At 47.8% G+C, this 16,728-nt stretch overlaps 1 protein-coding gene across 1 annotated transcript in view; it reads left to right on the top strand.

Moving 5' to 3' along the window:
• SPNS2 (SPNS lysolipid transporter 2, sphingosine-1-phosphate) overlaps positions 1–16,728 on the top strand; it is a 107,876-nt gene that overhangs the window by 83,315 nt on the left and 7,833 nt on the right. Inside the window, exons 6-11 of the mRNA XM_063146719.1 lie at positions 2,677–2,819; positions 3,930–4,082; positions 5,595–5,784; positions 7,040–7,105; positions 11,418–11,516; positions 12,181–12,344. Of these exons, the coding sequence (XP_063002789.1) occupies positions 2,677–2,819; positions 3,930–4,082; positions 5,595–5,784; positions 7,040–7,105; positions 11,418–11,516; positions 12,181–12,344 (815 nt within the window). The remainder of the gene's footprint in view (positions 1–2,676; positions 2,820–3,929; positions 4,083–5,594; positions 5,785–7,039; positions 7,106–11,417; positions 11,517–12,180; positions 12,345–16,728) is intronic.

The raw sequence follows: 16,728 nt of genomic DNA, 5'->3' as shown, positions 1-16,728 counted from the left end.
CCTTGAAAAATGTGTTGGGAAGACCAGCACACAATGCACGCAGCAGAGACAAAGGTGGCTTGGCCGGAAAAATAGCCAACAGGAAGCCGGCCGGCCAAACTGTTTCCTGACCTTCGACCCTGCTTGGACCCTTGCCAGAGACCTCGGTGCCTTTCTCATTTCCGGTGCTTTTTATGGAGGCGAAATCTCGGGGGTAGGGGTGGTATTTGTTGGTGTCGGGACCGTCTCATGCCAAGCTTGGAATAAACATCTCCGTCCATAACAATTAGGCCTGGTCTATACGTTAGGGTGACCACACGAAAAGGAGGACAGGGCTCCTGTGTCTTTAACAGTTGCATAGAAAAGGGGATTTCAGCAGGTGTCTTTTGTTTGCATGCAGCACCTGGTGAAATTCCCTCTTCATCACAACAGTTAAAGCTGCAGGAGCTATCCTAGAGTGACCAGATTTAAAAGAGAGGAGGGCACCTTCAGCTTTAACGGGTGTGATGAAGAAGGAATTTCACCAGGTTCTCCGTATATACAAATGACACCTGCTGAAATTCCATTTTCAATGCAAGTGTTAAAGATACAGGAGCCCGGTCCTCCTTTTCATAGGGTCACCCTACTATACGTAATACTTAGCATGCCTATGGTGCAGCCTCACCCCCCCCCCCCAAATTAGTGCCGTCCAGATGTGCTGGCTCAGAATGCTGGGAGTTGCAGTCCGACACCTCTGGAAAACACCAATTGCAGGTCCTCCAGACACACCAGTCGAAAGTCAGGGGGCGAAATCAATCCATTAAAGACGTTTCGGACTGCGAAAAAGCTGAATCAGATTTTTATCATTTGAAAATGATCTTCCATTCATTTTCCATGCATTTATTCCATTTCTGTACCGCCCCTTAGGCGAAGCTCTCTGGGCGGTTCACACAAATTAAAACTACTAAATTACATTATGCAAAGTAAAAATGCTGTTTGCATAAAAACCTGTAAACCGATAGCAGACACAGAGACAACATATATCTAAAAACTTTTTTTTTCCAGTGCAGGTACTTATAAATACTGGATTTAACGTTTTAATTTCATTACAATTGAATTCCATCTTACTTCCCATTATTTAAATCTGCACATGAGGCAGATTTACATAGGGTGACCATATGAAAAGGAGGACAGGGCTCCTGTATCTTTAACGGTTGTATTGAAAAGGGAATTTCTGCAGGTGTCATTTGTATATATGGAGAACCTGGTGAAATTTCCTCTTCATCACACCCGTTAAAGCTGCAGGAGCCCTGCCCTCTTTTAAATCTGGTCCCTCTAGTATAGCTCCTGCAGCTTCAACTGTGGTGATGAAGAGGGAATTTCACCAGGTTTTCCATATATACAAATAACACGTGCTGAAATTCCCTTTTCTATGCAACTGTTAAAGATACAGGAGCCCTGTCCTCCTTTTCGTATGGTCACCCTATCTTTTGTAGAGTGACTAGATGCAAAAGAGGGCAGGGCTCCTGCAGCTTTGACTGTTGTGATAAAGAGGGAATTTCACTAGGTACTCCATATATACAAATACCTGCTGAAATTCCCTTTTCTGTGCAACTGTTAAATATACAGGAGCCCTGTCCTCCTTTTCATATGATCACCCTATCTTTTGTAGAGTGACTAGATGTAAAAGAGGGCAGGGCTCCTGCAGCTTTGACTGTTGTGATAAAGAGGGAATTTCACCAGGTTCCCCATATATACAAATGAAACCTGCTGAAATTCCCTTTTCTGTGCAACTGTTAAATATACAGGAGCCCTGTCCTCCTTTTCATATGATCACCCTATCTTTTGTAGAGTGACTAGATGTAAAAGAGGGCAGGGCTCCTGCAGCTTTGACTGTTGTGATAAAGAGGGAATTTCACTAGGTTCTCCATATATACAAATGACACCTGCTGAAATTCCCTTTTCTGTGCAACTGTTAAATATACAGGAGCCCTGTCCTCCTTTTCATATGATCACCCTATCTTTTGTAGAGTGACTAGATGTAAAAGAGGGCAGGGCTCCTGCAGCTTTGACTGTTGTGATAAAGAGGGAATTTCACTAGGTTCTCCATATATACAAATGACACCTGCTGAAATTCCCTTTTCTGTGCAACTGGTAAAGACACAGGAGCCGGGTCCTCCTTTTCATAAGATCACCGTAGATTTACTGATGTCCCCAACCTGGTGCCCTCTGATGTTTCGAACACCCAACTCCCATTAGCCCCAGCTAATGATGGGGACAGTAGTCCAAAATATCTGGAGGGTGCCAGGTTGGGGAAAGCTTAAAGTACACGTACAATTTGGGAAAGAAAAGAGTGTTGCAGGGAACCTAAGCGTGCGTCTGCTTTCTCTCTTGCACATACAAACAGCCGTGTGACAGCGATACAGTAGTCGCCTCACTGGCACTCATGTGGTTTCTGTGCAATGTGGGCACGCACATTTCTTGGCTTCTGAACATATTTTCTTTGGGGTGCGGGAGGGTAATGAAGGAAGGAACCCGAGAGTGCAGCCCAAATCTTCGCGCCCAATGAGGACTCGGGACTTGTTTGTATTTTAAATGGGAACTATGGTAGGACAGAGGGGAGCTAAAATGGTGGGTACACCCTCCCCTTTTTAATCTTTTCTTAAATCAGGCCTCTTGCGCTATATTCATTTCTGCACTCTTCCCTTTCTTTTCCAGGTCTCCCCCCTTTTAGGAATGATTACCGGGACCCTCATCCTAATATTTGTTCCAGCTGCTAAGAGAGGCAACGCTGAGCAGCTGGGAGCTCAGCTGAAGGCCCGGACGTCATGGCTGAGAGACATGAAGGCTTTGATAAGAAAGTAAGGGCTTTAATTTTCCCCCGTTGGAAACCTGACAACTTCAAATGCTTCCCTGTAGCAAAGGCAGGTAACTGGGGCAAACGAATCCCGGAAAGCGACCTGTCAGTCTTGTGCACTGTCCCTGACTACCGACACATCTCCCACGACCCCAATGATGACAGCTGCTCTGTAAATAAACGTAGCGTTACTAGTGTGCTAGGTGCTGTACTTTTCACAGACGCGATACAGTCCCTCTTCCGAAGCCTTCAGGCTTGTCTATACCGCGGTCTTAACCTAGTTTAATAGGTCTTTCCTGTCCCTGTGGAGCTCTGGGAATTGTAGTTCTGTGAGGAAGCTACGGACGGCGAAAAGGACTTTTCAGCACCCTCGCCCAACTACAATTCCCGGGATGATCAAACTGCAGCTCTCCGGATTATTTGGAGGAAGCCACGAGAGTTAAACTGAGATGTATATAGCATAGATTAGGGTGACCATATGAAAAGGAGGACAAGGCTCCTGTATCTTTAACAATTGCATAGAAAAGGGAATTTCAGCAGGTGTCGTTTGTATGCATGTCACAACTGGTGAAACTTCCTCTTCATCACAACAGTTAAAGCTGCAGGAGCTATACTGCAGCTATACTGGGACCAGATTTAAAAGAGGGCAGGGCACTTGCAGCTTTAACTCTTGTGATGAAGAGGGAATTTCACCATGTTCTCCATACATACAAATGACACCTGCAGAAATTCCCTTTTCTATGCAACTGTTAAAGGTACAGGAGCCCTGTCCTCCTTTTCATATGGTCACCCTAGCATAGATTGTATGTATTATTGCATTTATAGCCCGCCTTTTTTCCTCCAAGGAACCCAAGGCGGCGTATATAATCCCCCTCCTCCTCTGCGTTTTATCCTCACAACAACAACCCTGTGAGGTGGGTCGGGCTGAGAGTCTGTGACTGGCCCAAAGTCGCCCACTGGGTTTCCGTGGCCGAGGGGGGACTAGAACCCGGATCTCCCGACTCCCAGTCCGACACTCTAACCACTAGGCCACACTGGCTCACTTCTTTCTTTCCCAAGAGAGCTCAGCCTGGCTGCCCTTCTTTGCTCACCCGAAATCCCTTTCTCTCTTCAGTCGCAGCTACGTCTTCTCCTCTCTGGCTACCTCTGCAGTCTCCTTTGCCACGGGAGCTCTGGGCATGTGGATCCCTCTCTACCTCCACCGGGCACAGGTGGTCCAGAAAACTGCAGAGACCTGCACGTCACAGCCCTGTGGGACCAAAGACAGGTAAGCCTTTCTCCTAACGTTCACAGACAAACCCCGGTTTAGGGATGGGCGAACGAGTGGTATTCGAAACTGCTAGGATTCTCACTGCTTGTCTCGTACCCAATTCCCGCTTGAACCGTTCCTAAACATGGTGGCTACATAACTGCCGTTTAAACACGCTCACTAACAGTTTGCTGCAAAAGGTTTAGCAGCCTAACCAGGGTTTAGCGTGTTGTCTGAAAGTGCTTTTAATTTTCACAGTCTTTGTCAGGTTAACTTGAGTTTATATTATCAGAGAGCCAGTGCGGTGTAGCGGCAAAAGTGTCGGACTGGGAGTCGGGAGATCCGGGTTCTAGTCCCCGCTCGGCCATGGAAACCCACTGGGTGACTTTGGGTCAGTCACAGACTCTCAGCCCAGCCTACCTCACAGGGTTGTTGTTGTGAGGATAACATGGAGAGGAGGAGGGTTATGTACGCCGCCTTGGGTTCCTTGTAGGGATGTGCACGGATCCCCCAATCCGCTTCGTGGCCTGATCCGGAAAATCTGGATCTGGCCCGATCCTCTTCGCGCTGCTCTGCCTGTCTCCCGCTCCGCAGAGCGGAGCGAGATCCGGCTTCGCCGCCATGGCTACAGGGACGGCGGCAGCGGCGGCGGCGCAAGATAAGCCACACACCCCTTACCTGTGTCTGTCATCGCAGGCTTCAATTGAGGCCCCAACTTGAAACCGGAAGAGGCCTCGGCCTTCACTTCCGCCTTCAACCGGGGCCTCAATTGAAGCCCGCGACGGACGCAGGTAAGCGTCCCTCCTCCCTGCTCCCTTACCTGGCACCGCCACATGAGTCCCCCCCCCACTTACTTGCAGGCGAAGCTCCGTATTGAGGCGATCCTCTTCGCCTCGATCCGCAGCCCCCCCGACTCTCTTCGCCTCCGCCTTTTCCGGAGGCGAATTAGGCCGCCTCGCTCCTGCTTCTCTGAACCGAAGAGAAGCGGAGCACATCCCTAGTTCCGGGGGGGGGGGGGAAGGCGGGGTATAAATGCAATAATAAATAAATAAAAACAAATAAACTCTCACAACAGCCCTGTGAGGTAGGTGTTCCGGGGGTGGGTGGGGTGTTAACGATGGATTGCTGAGGACTGAGGGATAAGTGGTTTGACAAATGACTGCATGGCATTGAATGGAGACGCAGCAAATTTTAAGTGAGCTGGTTACATTTATACGTGTTTACATATTGTAGCACCTCAGCAAACGGTGTTTTTCCCCCCGGGGCTCATGTCTGTTCTCCCTTAATTATGAGAGAACCTAGAATCCCCGTGCAAAATGTTCACAGCGTCCCCAGAGCCCGCGTTTCCAATGCTGCAAATTCCTTTTCTGGGTTTCTGCCCATCGCTTTGCCGCTCAACACCTCTTCCTCATCGCTTCGCTTTGCGAATCGAAAGCCTCACCTGCCTCTCGCCTTTTCCTCTTATGTATAAAAATAAGCCCACCTCAATGAGCGAGGCTTCTATTTTGGGAATCCTTTCCATGTCCTTAGCTTGATCTTCGGAGCGATCACGTGCTTCACTGGATTCCTGGGTGTGATCATTGGAGCTGGAGCAACCAAGTGGTGCCGGTTGAAAACGCAGCGGGCGGATCCCCTGGTCTGCGCCGTCGGAATGCTGGGCTCGGCCATCTTCACCTGCCTGATCTTCGTTGCAGCCAAGAGTAGCATTGTGGGAGCCTACGTATGTATTAAGTTTGGAAAGGGGAGATCGGGGTTCATTATTGCAATTAGCGCCCAGCCAGGACTTGAAAGGTTGTCACACAGGGGGGGCCAGGATCTCTTCTCGATCCTCCCAGAGTGCAGGACACAGAATAATAGGCTAAAGTGACAGAAATCCAGATTCCAGCTGGATATCAGGAAAAACTTCCTGACTGTTAGAGCGGTACGAAAGTGGAACCCATTACCTAGGGAGTTGAAAGGTTGTCACACAGAGGAAAGCCAAGATCTCTTCTCGATCATCCCAGAATGTAGGGCACGGAATAATGGGCTCAAGTTACAGGAAGCCAGATTCCAGCTGGATATCAGGAAAAACTTCCTGACTGTTAGAGCGGTATGACAGTGGAACCAATTACCTAGGGACTTGAAAGGTTGTCACACAGAGGAAAGCCAAGATCTCTTCTCGATCATCCCAGAATGTAGGACATGGAATAATGGGCTCAAGTTACAGGAAGCCAGATTCCGGCTGGACATCAGGGAAAACAATGGATCCAATGACCTTGGGCTGTCGTGGGCTCTCCCACACTAGAGGCCTTCAAGAGGCAGCTGGACAGCCATGTGTCAGGGATGCTTTAAGGTGGATTCCTGCATTGAGCACGGGGTTGGACTCGATGGCCTTGTAGGCCCCTCCCAACTCTACCATTCTGTGATTCTACTTGCGGAATATATAAACTGCTCTAGATCTTAAAAAGATATATTCCTGAGCAGGAAGTGGTAAAAGAAAAAACAAAAAGATCAAAATACTTTGTAAAAATGTTTACAGTCATGTTCTAGCAATAAAACCATGGCCAGTCATTCAGGAAAGGGTTGTTTAAATAAAATATGTCTTTAGGAGACTCCGAAAACAAAACAGCGTTGGCCCGTGCCTGACACCAGCAGGCAGGGAATTCCACAGGAAGGGAGTCAGTATGTGAAAAGCTGTACTCTGAGTGGACTCTAAACACTTTGGGTCCATGTGGAACTACCTGGAGTGCCTCACGAGATGGCCGGATTTGCCCTCCTCCATCTCATTTATGAGCGTTTTCCTAGCACCTGTCTGACAACATTTTCAACCTCCCTCCATCCACGGAGAAGCGAAAAACACACTCTCCAAATGCATAGTAAAATAAATTGCCATATAGTCAGTAGCGTTAGGAGCATTTACAATAGCTAGCCAACTTATGGGACGTTCTCAGGTTGCACCCTGAGTAAATCGCACGTTGCTTGTCTTTTAACCGCAGGTCTGCATTTTTATCGGCGAGACGCTTTTGTTTTCAAACTGGGCCATCACAGCTGACATCCTCATGGTAAGTTGACGGGGGAACGCATGTTCACATTGAGCACTTTGGGGCTATGACTGTTGTTAACCTGGTGCTGAAAGGGTTAAATTAATGCTGCACGAAGAAGGCTGCTTCAAGTGAAATCTGGATGATTTGATCTGGAATGGTGGAAAAGACCCCAGACTGATATCTGAAATTTATTTATTTATTTATTAAATTTATATACCGCCCCATAGCTGAAGCTCTCTGGGCGGTTTACAAAAGTTACAACAGTGAACATGAAAAAGTATACAAAATTTAAAACCATCAAAAATAGAAAAACAGTATCCATTTTAAACAACGACAGTTCTGGGGTCCGTTAAAAAACAAACTAACTTAGCATATGTTGTTAAATGCTGTTAAATGCCTGGGAGAAGAGAAAAGTCTTGACCTGGCGATGAAAAGATAATTTATTTATTTATTTATTTATTTATTACATTTTTATACCGCCCAATAGCCGAAGCTCTCTGGGCGGTTCACAAAAATTAAAACCACAGTAAAACACCCAACAGTTTAAAACACAATTACGAAACAATGTTGGCACCAGGCGAGCCTTATCGGGGAGATCATTCCGGAATTGAGGGGCCACCACTGAGAAGGCCCTCTCCCTTGTTGCCATCCTCCGAGCTTCCTTCGGAGTAGGCACTCGGAGGAGGACCTTAGATGTTGAGCGCAGTGTACGGGTAGGTTCATGTCGGGAGAGGCGTTTTGTCGGGTATGGTGGTCCCAAGCCATGTAAGGCTTTATAGGTTAAAACCTATAAGGTTAAGTCCCCCAGAGGTATGTTCCAGACCTCTGAGCCATGGACATGAAGACCCTGAAGTTTGATTCTATGCTAATTGATTTTATACCATTAACTAAGACTCTAGCTAAGACTTGCAGGACTGTCTTTGAAGAGAAAGACATAGAATCATAGAATAGCAGTGTTGGAAGGGGCCTATAAGGCCATCAAGTCCAACCCCCTGCTTAAGGCAGGAATCCACCCTAAAGCATCCCCGACAGATGTTTGTCCAGCATCCGTTAGAGTGGGATGTGGAACCTACCAGCATCTGAATGTTGGTGGACTACAACCTCCATCAGCCCCAGCCATCACGGCCAATGGTCCAGGAGGACGGAAGGTGTAGTCCAACCACATCTGGAAGGCCACGGGCTCCCCCACCTCACCATTCAGTGGTAGCAAACTGCTAACTCACCTAACAAAGGAATGGTCACCATGTGCCTGGGACAGGACTTTGGCCGATATTACTTTAGTTTTGCATCCATGATTCTACTTGGGGATGTGCAAATCAACAATTCCATCTTGAGTTTTGTTCTTATTCAAGTCCGCATAAAGCTTGTGGTCCTGTTCAGAAGACACCTTAAACCACGGCTTTAACCACACCGTGGTTAATCCAGAAAGCTGGGAGGTGTTCACAAGACACCTTAAACCATGGTTTTAACCTCACTGTGGTTAAGCTAGAAAGCTGGGCGGTTTTCAGAAGACACCTTAAACCACGGCTTTAACCACCATGGTTAAAGCCATGGTGGTTAAAGGTGTCTTCTGGTTAAGACACCTTTAACCATGGTTAAAGCCATGGTTCAAGGTGTTGTCTGAACACTGCTCGGCTTTCTGGCTTAACCACCGTGGTTAAAGCCATGGTTTAAGGTGTCTTCTGAACAGGGCCTGTGAGTTTTGTTTTTCCCCCCTTTTGGCATGAAAATCTGTGTGTGTTTTCTTAAGTATTTTTCCAAATGTAAACGGTATTTGCCCGCATTTTTCACGCGCACGTGTGTTGTCGAACACATTTTGCGGAAGGCGTCCACGAACCACATTGCAGGCTCGGAAACGCGTCCGAGACGGCGTTCCGTCCGGGAGGTGCGACCTGGGTCAACCCTGATTTTTTAAAAAACGGACTGAATTGAATTCCTCGTGCATTGCTAATTCTGCCTTACACGGAGCAGGCCATGAAAACAATATAGGCCGGTGGCATTCCGTTTTGGACAAGTTCTCAAGGCCTGCATGCCGCTGGAGGGCGTGGCCAAAAGGCAAAAGAGGAGGGGCAAAAAAAACCCCAAGAATCTTGTAGCTTGAACCTCTCCGTGCCAGGAACGAAGCAATAGCAGAGGCATTACTCCTTTTTCTCCCGGGGGAGAACTGCACAAATGCAGGAACCAAGGGGAAGGATCGTGGCCATTTGGAGGGCCACGAGGGCTGCATTTGGAGGGCTGCATTTGGGCTCTGCAGCTAAGGTTCTGCACCCGTGATGCACACCCCAGAAGCCCCTCTGCACCTGGGTTTTGACATCTTTTCTGGAACCCTAAGTCGATAGTTTAGACAGCTGCTACTCTAAAAGAGCCCCGTGCCGTCACTGGAACCGGTTTGCCTCCGCTCGGCGTGGAAGTGCTTTGCGCAGCCCGGGTTGGCTTCAGAGGCTGTCCGTGCGAGGCTATGAATAGCCCTGCTTGGCTTCTGTGGTGGGAAGAGGGCCCCGGGGGCAAAACCCCAGGCCTCTACTTAAGGAGGCGAGCCTCGCCAGAGCGGCCCTGTCCGTCTTCCCTTGCGCTTCCTGAGCGGTGCGTGCCACTAAGGGCAGAGCACTCGAGGCGATCCCACGCCAGCCTACGTCCATCCCTCGGCAGGGACATTTGAGCCAGCTCCTGTGGGGCGGTTTTTGGTTTCGGCTCAGTTTTAGTACTAAAAATGCCGGTTCAGGTCTCTAATTGACTTCATATCCAAATTTGGATAGGAGCGAATGTTTTACCAAATGCTCTTTCATCCCTACGTGCTCTCTCTCTCTCTCTTTCTCTCTCTCTCTCTCTCTCTCTCTCACACACACACACACACCCCGTCATAGTGTTTAATGGAGGTTTCTAGAACAAACTGTACTGATTCAACAGGATTGTGGGTCCGCCACAGAACTGTGGGATCATTTCTCTGGCAGACAAGATTTGGCCGAATCTACTACGAATTTCTGTTTATATCTCAGTTGCCATTTCGTTCTCCGCTGCCAGTTTTTGGGTGGTGCGTTGCAGACAGGGCAGGGTGGTTCACAGCCCCGAGCATAGAAAGGTGGACGGGGCGATTTGATTTGGCTTAGGGTTTTTTTTTTATATCCTGGCGATCTCCGCGTTTGTTTTTAAAACATGTTGTCTCAGAAGTGTTTCCGGCATAATTTATCACGGGTAAACAACAACGGGAGGAGTCTTTTCCTTTTATTTTTGATTACATGCAAATCCGTTGAACCAGGCAGGCATGCTTTTAGAAAAGGCGTTTCTCCCTTTTCTATCATACAAGATGGAGCTTCTAAAATGGGACTTTAATCTTTATGAAATAGCCAATGATTGGAGCAGGCTTCTCCAACCTGCTACCCTCCAGGTGTTGTTTTTTTTTTAACTACAACTCCCATCATGCCCAACCAGCATGCTTAATGGGGATTATGGGGATTGTAGTCCAACACATCTGGAGGGGGCCAGGTTGCGTAAGCCTGAGCTAGAGTGTCAGACCAGGGTTGGGGCGACCCAGGTTCATAGAATCATAGAATCATAGAAAAGCAGAGTTGGAAGGGGCCTATAAGGCCATCGAGTCCAACCCCCTGCTCAATGCAGGAATCCACCCTAAAGCATCCCAGACAGGTGGTCTTCCAGCTGCCTCTTGAAGGCCTCTAGTGTGGGAGAGGCCACAACTTCACCAGGCAACTGATTCCATTGTTGTACTGCTCTAACAGTCAGGAAGTTTTTCCTGATGTCCAGCTGGAATCTGGCTTCCTTTAACTTGAGCCCGTTATTCCGTGTCCTGCACTCTGGGAGGATCAAATCCCAACTCATCCCATGAAGCTTATTGGACGATCTTGAGACAGTCCACTTAACTTTTTTTCTGAACCTACCTCGCAGGGTTGTTGTGAGATAAAATGGGGCGGGGTGTGGGAAGGCCTGCGTACAGCACTTTGAGCTCCTTGGAGGAAACGTAGGATACAAACATAATAAATAAATTAGCCTGCCGTTTTTATCGTTCCTCGCGCGAAAAATAATTTTCATCCCGGCAAAAATCTGACCCCTGGTTAATCAGGGGGCAGCTTTTTTAAGCCGGTCGAGATCTTCTTCATTTGACTGACGTAGCTCGCTGGAGTTCTGCCTGGCGCGTTGGGACCCATCACTGGCCTAAAAAGGGGTGGGACAGAAGCACTGCCATCAGACAAAAGAATATGCATTTTTTAAAAAATTAAGAAGCGTGTGTTTTCCAGTTTAGAAATGGATCTAGCTGATCAGTTAACTAAACGCTTTGGTTCTTCTGTATCCTTTTGTCTCTTCTCGCCCCTCTTAGTATGTGGTTATTCCTACGCGCCGAGCGACAGCGGTAGCTTTGCAGAGCTTTACGTCACACCTTCTAGGAGACGCTGGGAGCCCGTATCTGATTGGATTTGTAAGTAGCACCTTGGCGTACCTGGGTTTCAGGTGTGCTCTGGGACTGCCCACTGGTCGATGAGCTAACGGTCTGCCCACACATGAAAGAAACAGGACATGGAGGGCCATTAAAAAGGGAGATACGGAAATTTGGAAGGGCCACGACACATTTCGGGTGGTTATTCCTCAGTTGCACGCCGTCTTCAGCCAGGAGCTGGGCTGTTCCAAAATGCCTTGGAATGCATGCCCCCCTTGAAAATCGGGGTGAATATTCAGCCCTATTGTGGGGCAACTTCTGCACTTTTTGTGAACCGCCCAGAGAGCTCCGGCTATTGGGCGGTATAGAAATGTCATTAATAAATAAATAAATAAATTTTCAGGCGGGGAGGGGGGTGTCTTGCTTCACCCCCTGCTCTTAGCCACGACGGATCTAGTCTGGCTATTACAGAAATTCCTGGAGGGACTTTGGCACATCAACATCACAACCTAACAATTGGAAACCCTGGTTCGCAATCATGAAAGGAGCCGGTTTATCGTTAAAGGGCATCTTCTGTTGAAATCTCACGCCGTCTCTGCAAGGAAGCAATTGGTTTTCCCTGACATCTTGAATAAACTCTGCTCTGACATGCTCTCAGCACCCGGAAATGGGCCAACCTCTCTTCCCGTTCTGTTTCCTCTACCAGATTTCGGATGTGATACGGCAGAGCACAAAGGAATCTCCGCTCTGGGAATTCCTCAGCTTAGGCTACGCGCTCATGCTGTGCCCTTTCGTCGTCGTCCTGGGCGGGATGTTTTTCTTGGCAACGGCCCTCTTCTTCCTGAGCGATCGAACCAAGGCGGAGCAGCAGTGAGTATCTTGCAAACGGCGCGGAGACGGGGCTGCGTTGTGGTTTTAAGGGGTGTGTGTGTCTTGGCTTGTACCAACCTCGCATTGGCAATGCCATCTGACAGGTGAAAGGAGGCCGCCCGCCCCCCGCGGCACATCCGCACGGCAAATTTAAACTAGTTTCAAACCCGGTTAACCGTCACAGCTCACAATTGCAGAACCGGGTGTCACGTGTGTGTCTGCTGCATAGCTCTATGAAGCGACGTGGTGATCCCTAACAAAGAAAGATCCTTCACAAAGCCACAAGTCCCAGCATCCTTTGGGGGCATGGTGTCTCCTTTTGAAGGGGCAGGAAAGATTCACGAAACCTCTGGTAAAGCCCATTTCTGCTCAACACGGATATGTCACATAAAGAGTGCGCAGATATGATTAGTTATGCCGGTCTTCCCCAACAAGCGCCATCCGGACGTCTTGGACTACGACTCCCATTATCCACAGCCATTGGGGTGATGGGAGTTGTAGTCCATCAAATCTGGAGAGCGCCAGGTTGGGGGATGCTGGGCTATCTAGATAAAATAATATTTGGTGCAGAGTCACTTCTTATTTGTTTATTATTTATTTATTTAGAATATTTATATACGGCTCCCCGTTGAAAAAATTCGGAGCGGTGTACAAGGTAAAATGAAAATAAAAACAGAATACAACAGTTACAACAAAATTTAAAAAGAAGCAAAAATCAGAAATCCAAGGCTGCATGTTAAAGAAAGGCTTCTTGGAATAAAGATGTTTTCAGGAGGCACCGAAAGGAGTACAAGGTTGGAGCCTGCCTGACCTCCAGAGGCAGGGAGTTCCACAGGAGGGAGGATGGGTCTATGTGGAACCACCAGGAGCAGGCCCTCGGATGACCTCAGTGACCGGGCAGGTTGGTAAGGGAGAAGGCGCCCTCTCAGGTATCCTGGTCCCAAGTTGTTGCTGGTTGTCTTGCTGGTTGCTTTTAAAACGGACGTAGAGGCCCCGTTCAGAAGACACGTTAAACCATAGTGGTTAAGCCAGAAAGCCAGGCCGTGTTCAGAAGACACCTTAAACCATGGCTTTAACTATAAAGCAAAATACCTTATTCATCATGGTTAAAGCCATGGTTTAACGTGACTTCTGAACACGGTTTGGCTTTCCGGCTTAACCATCATGGTTAAAGCCATGGTTTAAGGTGTCTTCTGAACATGGCCTGGCTTTCTGGCTTAACCATCATGGTTAAAGCCATGGTTTAAGGTGTCTTCTGAACATGGCCTGGCTTTCTGGCTTAACCACCCTGGTTAAAGCCATGGTTTAAGGTGTCTCCTGAACATGGCCCGGCTTTCTGGCTTAACCACCATGGTTAAAGCCATGGTTCAACGTGTCTTCTGAACGGACATTGTGAGTCTTAGGAAGTGAATTTCTGGGCCCACTGAAGTATGTTTGCCTGCACAAACAATATCCGCACATTCCTGCCCATGGAATCAGGGAGTCAGAAGGAGCCTTGGGGGTTATCTAGTCCACCCCACGGCTCAAATGCAGCACCTACTACACAGGATGACAATACAGCATCCCTGACAGATGGCCGTCCAGTCCCTGCTGAAACACCTCTAACGACTCCAGTGGCCCTCTGTTCCGCAGGCAAACAGCTCTTACCCTTAGGACGTTTCTCCTAATGTTCAGCCGAAATCTGCTTCCCTGCAATTTCCTTCCATTGGTTCTAACCCATGCCGTCTGGAGCGACAAAGAACACATCTACTCCATCTTCTGTGCAACAGCCCTTCTGATACTTGAAGTCCACTATCAAGTCTCCCCTTCATCTTCTATTCTTCCGGCTAAACATACCCAGCTTTTTCAACCATTCCTCACAGGCCTTGTCTCCCTCCTCCTTAAAATGCCCCTCCCTGATTGATAAGTGCTCGGCCTTTCCTTGCAAACCTCCCAAGGATCTACAACCTTCCTTTGATTTCCATTTTTATGTCTGGAACTGTCTCAAGTATATCTATCCATCTATATATGGTAGGTTTCATCTGCACTAGCAGAGGACCGCAGATCAGCCTGTGTTGTGGCTGCTGCTTGCTAATAATAATAATAATAATAATAATAATAATAATAATAATAATAATAATAATTTATTTCTTACCCGCCTCTCCGATTGGATCGAGGCGGGGAACAGCAGCAAGCATAAAATACATAAAATACTGATTAAAAACATAGGATACACTGTTAAAAACATCCTAAAAGCATCCTAAAATTCCCCTGGATAGGCCTGCCGGAAGAGATCAGTCTTGATAGTGTTCTTGAATGCTAAAAGAATGTCAAGCTGACGACTCTCCATCCGCAGGCCTTCGGGGATTTCAAAATAAACAAACTGGCGTGAATCATCATCACATCATCATAAAAAGGATCACGAGGCCGGCTGTAAAACCCTGAAATTAAGTCAACTGCTGCACACGGGAAGAGTTGGCAACACGGCTAAATTGTGGTGGAAGGAGGAGGGCTAAGCATGCAGGGCTACTTTCGGCTCTGCAAGGGCTGGCGATAGAATTGCACGAATTTCCAAGGCGTGCAGCTCACGCACGGCCCACAGCCAAGCATTGCACGCGCAGCATGACGTTTAGCGCCTCAGCTGCTAATTCGCCCGAGCCTGCTCTTTGCACCTAATGCGTTGATTCCAGACTTCGTCGTACTTCGAATAGAATAATAGAATAGCAAAGTTGGAAGGGGCCTACAAGGCCATCGAGTCCAACCCCCTGCTCAAGGCAGGAATCCACCCTAAAGCATCCCTGACAGAGGGTTGTCCAGCTGCCTCTTGAAGGCCTCTAATGTGGGAGAGCCCACAACCTCCCTAGGGAACTGATCCCGTTGTCGTACTGCTCTAACAGTCAGGAAGTTTTTCCTGATGTCCAGCTGGAATCTGGCTTCCTCTCACTTGAGCCCGTTATTCCATGTCCTGCACTCTGGGAGGATCGAGAAGAGATCCTGGCCCTCCTCTGTGTGACAACCTTTCAAGTCTTTGAAGAGTGCTGTCATGTCTCCCCTCCATCTTCTCTTCTCCAGGCTAAACATGCCCAGTTCTTTCAATCCTCAGTTATTTCATGTTACAACGTGGGAGCCTGGCTGCACGATCGAAAATAATAGCAAGCTTGCATGAGTGGCAACGTTTGAAACTGGGCACCAGGCTGCAGGGACCATGAGAGGCGCAGGTGTTAAGATTTGATTTTCTCTGTGAACTGTGTTCGCAGAGAGCCAACTGGTTTACCACAATGTTTCCACGTTTGCAAATTGCTTTAGGATTCAGTGATGTTTACATTCAAAACAAGGTAGTTCTGCTTCACTTGATGGGCTTATGAATTGGATCTGTAACTCTAGGCACGGAGAACAAGACTGTGGCTAAATATTTCCCACGAAGTTCCGTCTTTTGTACCGTCCTTGCAAATTGGAATTATCCTAGAGAAGCATACATTTGTCACGATTCCACAGTTTTGACAAAATAATTTGCCTCTGCCATTCCCAGCTGTAAATCTGATAAGAATGGTCTCCTGGTAGCTGGAAAAATGAGGGCGACAGCACCACATAGCAAAACGCAGTAGATACCTTCCAGAGCCTTTAATCGGTCTCTAAAATTCTAATTGGAATTGAAAATCAATATTTGCCTTCCTCAATTGGAGCCTGATTTATGCCATCAAAGGCAAGCCAACAGAGTAGCAAGGGCCGCGTAGAAGTCGTTTAGAAGCATATTCGTTTATAATACGTTCCAGCACATAGGCTTTAGATTAAACCCATTAATCTTGCGCGGCACTGGGGTGCAAGGGGTCAGAGGTCGCGGGCTTCACTAATGAATTAATCGGGGCATTGAGCCCTGAGCGCATGCTCTCTTGTGCAGTCAGGGAATGGAAACGCTTCCCTTTTGTAAATCCCGAAGTCTCACCAGGAATGAGGTAGATTAACCAGGCTTTCGGAAACCTCCTTTTTATGCCTGGATAGTGTCGTCTTCATTACCGACAGATTCACGCTTGTGAGTTTGCTGTATTAGATGCCGCTGTGCAAATTTTATTATTTATTTATTTATTTAAGCATTTTTATGCCGCCATTCAGCCAAAAAAGGCTCTCACGGCGGCTTACAAAAGTATTTCTTGACAGCCCCTGCCCACAGGCTTACAATCTAAAAGACATGACACAAAAGGAAAGAGGATTGGGAGGGAGGAGGGGGAAAAGGAAAGCAAATTCAGGCACTACAATCTTAGTTGTAAAGTTCAGCAGTTAGTTGGCAGTTGGCAGCAGGAGGGAGGGGGCTCTCAGCTGGAGCTTGACCCAGGCACGATGGAGAGGTGCCTGGCTGCTGCTTCCTCCCTCACTGGTGGCCTCTGCAGTGTCAGTTGGTAGCAGGAGG

Source organism: Elgaria multicarinata, chromosome 22 (genome assembly GCF_023053635.1).
Source record: "Elgaria multicarinata webbii isolate HBS135686 ecotype San Diego chromosome 22, rElgMul1.1.pri, whole genome shotgun sequence".
NCBI lineage: Eukaryota > Metazoa > Chordata > Lepidosauria > Squamata > Anguidae > Elgaria > Elgaria multicarinata.
The sequence above is the reverse complement of the archived record's forward strand: the minus strand, read 5'-3'. Positions and strand labels throughout refer to the sequence as shown.